Below are 6,063 nucleotides of genomic sequence, written 5' to 3'. Positions count from 1 at the left end.
TCTCCTGTTCTTTCCATTTTCTTGAGGGAATGTGAATGTTTGGGAGTGGAGAGTTGTAATAGCTTCCATGTGACATCCAAACAGCAGACCTACAGCTGTCTCTCTATTACTGCCACATTTAAATGATGAATGAATGGAAAGTTGTGCAATATGTTAGTATTGTTCATTCAAAGAGCATAAATAAGTTCTGTCACGATTTAGCTACATTACTTTCCACTGTGCAAATAAAAAATGTAGCAGGTTTTTCATTTGTTGTAAACAACTAATAACATAAAACTAATATACAATAAGTTAAACATGTTAACTTGTTTTCTTCCACATTGATCTGAGAAAAGTCTATTTCAAAGAACTTCCCTTTATTGCATACATGTACATATATTTGAACATTGCTATATTTTGAAATATACAATTTCTTGAAACAATTACATTAAAAATACAGTCAGGTGTGATGGCATTGCATGGCACAACAATGGACTTTTAAGGCATTCCTTGCATGTATAAAAACTCCAGAAGAATATGAAGAACAATAAATGTATACACCGTACACAAAATCAGATGTCAAGATCCCTTTGCACCAAAAGTCAAGAATGTGGAAAGTTACACAACCAAGTGAAATCAATGGAAAGATCAAATCAAATAAGAGCAGTATCCTGTAATGAGCCACAATGCAGACGCTACATGCTTACTATAATATGTCATAATTAACCTGCCATGTGCACTAAAATTAAACTATTATGAACCTTAAAGATGTAGAAATTTAAACTCCTAATTTGATTATTATAAACAACTCTATGATGAAACCATGAAATAAAAGTTGAACACCTAGTATATCAACCATAAAGCTTTTAATGTACCTGTAATTATGCTGGGGCAGGACTGAAAAATAAATAACATCATAAAACAGCCAGCTAGTGCATTAAAAGCCCCATATACAATGATGTTTGAAAAGCCAATGACCACTAAGAAAACTGATCATGGAAAATGCAACTCACTTCTCTTTTAAACTATAGTATTTGTATCTCATGTCATCAATTGTCAGCTCAATGTTTATATTAGGCTACTAAAAAGCATTTCTTTTTATATGTAGCTGCCACATGTGCTAATGGTTTTTAAATACAACAGATGAAGAATGCCCATTTAACAAGCCCTTTATGTTGTTGTTGGTTTGAGTGTTAGATTTTGTAACACATTTCAACAACTTCATCATGGAAAACTAGTATTCATTTATTATGACTGCATAAGTATGTTCAGCTATAAATATCATTTGGAAATATTTCAATTCCAATTTCCATTGCAATGGAAAATAAATAAATTATGGTAAAGTCAGTGCTTAGATAGAAGGGGTTTATCAGGGAGGGGTTGAGTTCCTCTCGCCGGCCAGGGCCAAGGGTTTGATCTCATGTCTGTGCAGTCTGTGCTGTGGACTGCTGCGAAGATTGTCATCCATCTGTGACAAAAACATACATGAAGATAAGACCCACAGGACAAGTCTTCATTCCAAAAGATGTAAGTAGAGACACTACATAGCCAAAAGCATGTGGACACCCCCCTTGTGTGTCTGTTTCATCAGGTTCATAAAATCAAACATACAACCAGACACACACCGCTTAAAAAACTTTGGAAATTTATGATAAAAAGTGTTGCAAGAACATTACTGTAAAAAACACGGCAACATCATTTTAAGTTTCTGAGTTTATATCTCAGAATTCTGACGCTTTTGTTCTTGCAATTCTGAGAACTCAGTTGTGAGTTATGTATTTATTTAGTGGAAATATTTGTCACAATTCGGGATAACTGTCCCTCTCACAATATCACAATTTGAATTTATATCTCACAATTCAGACTTACCTCTCAGAATTGAGAGATGACATCTCTATTCGTGAACAATTCTGAGTTTATATCTTCTATAAAAAGTGAGATATAAACTCAGAATTACAAGAAAAAAAGTTAGAATTGATTTTTTTTTTACTCCATGGCAGAAATTATCTTTCATATAAAACCCTTAATTATTTAAATGAAAAACCATCAAATGTGTGCTGTCCCCGAGAATTCTGGAAATGTCAACATTATATGCTATTACCATAGCATTGCAGTCTTTTACAGTCAAAATGTATCATTTTTTATACCCTCTCCTCATAACAAATATTTTCAGCACAATACTCCATGACTTTGCTTTTCCAGAAAAATAAATGGTTTATTAAGTCTGGTTGGACTCTTTCTTGACTCTGACGAATTGGGACATCGACTGTGAGCCAGATCCCATCACCCAATATCTGTGTCTGTCTGACCTCACTGAAGCTGCTGTGTAATTCTGAATAGGAGCAAATACTTGCTTCAATACACAGTGAAAAAACAGTGTCCACATACTTTTAACCATGTAATTGTGATTTCTAGTGACATTAAATTCAGAAGTGAATGAGCAGATCTTGCCAAGACCTTTTCAATAAGATTGGACTCTTTGTTAACAAGTTGTGTCAGTTTCTGGAGGTTTGCATCGACAAGATCATGGGTAGCCGTCGGTGAGCCTAGCAAGAGGGCATAGACAGAAAAGAAAAGATGACAGGACACTGATTGTGAAGAAAAGCAGGTGTTTTTACGCACATGGGAGAAAGGTTAAAGCAGATACAGAGAGCAGCCAAAGAGACGTAGCAAATCACTTAAAATAGCCACGAGGCCCAAGACCATGCTGTTATTAAACTGTCTTTTATCATCTGCTATAAGCCAGATGTCTAGGGTTGAAAGCAATGGAAAGGTAACGAATCATGAATGTCTGGTGGTTAAAGGACTTATTTCTGTGTTTCAGCAGCAAACAATTGGAGGTTCAGATAAACTAATAAAAAGACGAAAGAGAGCAGAGCTTGACCAATACTATGTTTCTGTGGTTTTATTTATATAGTACTATAGGACAGACTATGACAGAGGTCTTACTACTTACAGTCCGTTCTCTTCTCAGCAGAGGCATCGGTAAAGTAGTTTTTAAGGATGGTGTTGCAGAACTGACAGAGGTTATCAAGTTGGTTCAGGTGCTTCTGAAGCTGCCCACTGGGCAGAGGGGCTTTAATTAGAGGGGCGATATGGCCAAAGACAAAGGCGTCCAGGCTTGTAGGCCTGGCAGATAGAAAACATGGTGAACTTCAGGCTGATACACAAAGATGATTACATTTAAAGGGATAGTTCACCCCAAAATGAAAATTCGGCCATCTTTTATTCACCCTCAATTCGTTCCAAACCTGTATGGCTGTCTTTCTTCTGCTCAACACAAAATAATACATTTTGAAGAACATGGGTAACCAAATAGTTGAAAGTAGCCATTGACTTCCGTAGTATTTTGTATATCTATAACTACTGTGTTCAACGGCTGAAAGAAATTCATGTTTGGAACAACTAAATTATTTAAAAGAGAAAATGATGGCGATTCATTTTTGGGCGAACTATCCTTTTAACTCAAATATACACTAGCGTTCAGAAGTTTAGAGCTGGTAAGATTTTGTAATGTTTTAAAAGAAGTCTCTCATGCTCACCAAGGCTGCATTTATTTGATCAAAATTACAAAAAAAAACAACAACAAAAAAAAAAAAACAGTAATATTGTAAATTATTATTACAATGTAAAATAACGTTTTTAATATATTTTAAAATATAAATTATTCTTGGTGAGGGAAAGCCTGAATTTTCAGCAGCATCATTGAGTAAATTACATTTTAAAATATATTCACATAGAAAACGTTGGGAATTAAATAACAACAATGAAACCCACTGATTGCCACTCTATTGACAAAAAACACTAATTCTATTTTCACAAAATATCTTTTTTATGTTCCACGAAAGCAAAAAAGAAAGTCATACAAGTTTGGAATGACATGAGAGTGAAATGATGACAGACCTTTTATTTTGGGGTGAACTTTCCCTTTATAGAGCTGATAAATATTATGCAATAAAAGAAGTGAAAAACTCACGTGTCTCCAAAGAAGAAATGGAAGTTCCCAAGTCTGTGGGAGAGCAAATTCAGGCACTCTTTGGCTTCACTGTAGATCTAAAAGAAATTCTATTACTAACCATACAATTTTTATATTGATTATTATGAGGAATGGCCTAACTACAATAGCACATTTGTTGTGTAACATATTTCATGATCCTCTGGTTTCTACACTCCACCTCAGGCAGATTTGCTCATGAGGACAATTTCCTGAGATAAACTGTTTTCCATCTCACAATGCAGAACCGCAGACATTTCCATTTCACCATGGCATTGAAAAAGAATAGATGAATTCAAGGCAATGCATGTCAGTTAATGTCTCTAGTTAAGGTTATGATTGTGGATCTGTTTTCTCATACCTTTCCCTCTACTTCTGTGATGTTCAGCAATGGTGACTCTGCTTTGGTCAGTAAGATGCGGGACAGAGCCAAACTGGCCTGTCGACCCGGTACAAAGAAGTTAAGGGGGAACGGGGAATGTGACGTAAACCAGGGTCGGGTCAGGTTAGCATAGTTCTCTGCGTCCACCCAGAATGTGTGCAGCTACAAATTAACAATACAGATGTACACTTAATTCAGATAATCATTATGAGGATAAGAAACATGACTTCAGTCAGTAAGTGAAATGCAGATGGACCCACCAGTGCTGGCCGCAGCTTTTCTTCCAGGAGGGCGATATAAGCCATTGTATCTGCACCTTGCTTAGCTGTCAACTCATAGTCGGCATTGAATCTCTATGTGGATTAAGCAACACATGTATTATTGACATTTTAATATACAAACTAGGGAGCATAATCACTCTTTCTCAAGCACATCATACTTTGTTAATGTATGAATTTATTTGGTCATGTAATAAGTGGGATAATATATAGTCAGCTGGTCAATAAACTAGGATTCTTCTGCTGACAAACAATTTACACAAAAATTAGGAAATCTGTTAACAAATATAAATTTCTACCCGTTTTCGTAGGAAGTTTAGAATTTGTGTTGGTTCTGTGACTGTGCATCCCTCATAATGTAGTTGTGGCACAGATGCTGTGGAGGGCGAAACATGACAGCTGCAGCTTAACCATCAAAAAAACTCCATATCCCCTCTCATGCACTTCAGCAATTTTTGGTATTCACAATGTTACATTTGGAAAATGACATGGATGCTTGTGGCTACATCCCAGACGTTCACTACATTTAACAAGCTCTAACACCAATATTATTAAAAACAATCCTTTCTGACCTGTTATAGTCCTCCATGTCCAGTCAATTGACTTTACTGCAAGCTTTGCACCTGAAAATTTTGCATATGCCTGCAAGAGAACATTAAAAACATAAGAAGGTGAACAGATGATTGAATAAGGGTTAAGTAAATCTTAATAATCATCACTAAAGCGCTATACTGTAACTAGGACTTTTATTATGCATTTTTTGCAAAAGGTTATCAGAACGCATGTTTTCAGGCAGCTGCAAAAAAAATTAAAAATTCTAAACTCCAGCACAAAACACAAGCACGTGGTTATAATCTATAATCTAGGTGAAAAGCGTTTAAAAGGAGCCCATACCCTTCAGATCCTATCAGCATTATTCCTCTGACCTTCCAAGAAATAAAACCCGGAGCTGTGCGACACATATAAGCTTACTATTATCAACCAGTCAAACCAATGCGATGCAATTCAGTCGAGATGCTTTTTGCATGAAGGCTACGGTAACAGGAGGAATCAGCTGACAACTGAACTGGCGCATAAATAGTATACAGAGACTTTTATTTATCAAAGTGATACAGCTATCCGGATCCCTGGACACGTCTCTCCAAAAATGCATCGACGTTCGCGATTAAATATTACATTGTGAATATGCATACAGCACAGGCGTTAAAATAAGCCGTGTAGTTACCAGCACGATGAGAGAGTCTGTGTGCACGGAAGGCAGATCCCAGTCGCCTCCCCAGCAGAGCAGCTCCATGGGTTCCGCCATGTTGGTGTGCTCGACTGAGACACAAGTCCAGCATCCCAGTGTGCCAGGAGACAACTTGCACATAGCAAATGTTTGTTAAAATACATATATTAAGGCAAGAAACTGAAACTTTACTTTTTATTTA

General features: G+C 36.4%; 1 protein-coding gene across 2 annotated transcripts; it reads right to left on the bottom strand.

Annotated features, from left to right (window-relative positions):
• Positions 1 to 342: 342 nt before the first annotated feature.
• LOC306869391 (metaxin-3-like) lies at positions 343 to 5,973 on the bottom strand. Of its 2 annotated transcripts, XM_079416154.1 has the most exons (9): positions 5,859 to 5,973; positions 5,206 to 5,275; positions 4,933 to 5,009; positions 4,616 to 4,708; positions 4,335 to 4,517; positions 3,956 to 4,032; positions 2,936 to 3,108; positions 2,437 to 2,525; positions 343 to 1,447 (listed from the first exon to the last, which is right to left on the bottom strand). In XM_079416154.1, the coding sequence occupies exons 1-9, from the start codon at positions 5,937 to 5,939 to the stop codon at positions 1,349 to 1,351; spliced, it is 942 nt and encodes a 313-aa protein (XP_079272280.1). In that variant the 5' UTR covers positions 5,940 to 5,973; the 3' UTR covers positions 343 to 1,348. The 2 variants fall into 2 exon arrangements, with proteins under 2 accessions (XP_079272280.1, XP_079272281.1); XM_079416155.1 differs by lacking the exon at positions 2,437 to 2,525.
• Positions 5,974 to 6,063: the final 90 nt, after the last annotated feature.

This window comes from Barbus barbus, assembly GCF_936440315.1.
Source record: "Barbus barbus genome assembly, chromosome: 5".
NCBI lineage: Eukaryota > Metazoa > Chordata > Actinopteri > Cypriniformes > Cyprinidae > Barbus > Barbus barbus.
This window is presented reverse-complemented; position numbering and strand designations above follow the sequence as displayed.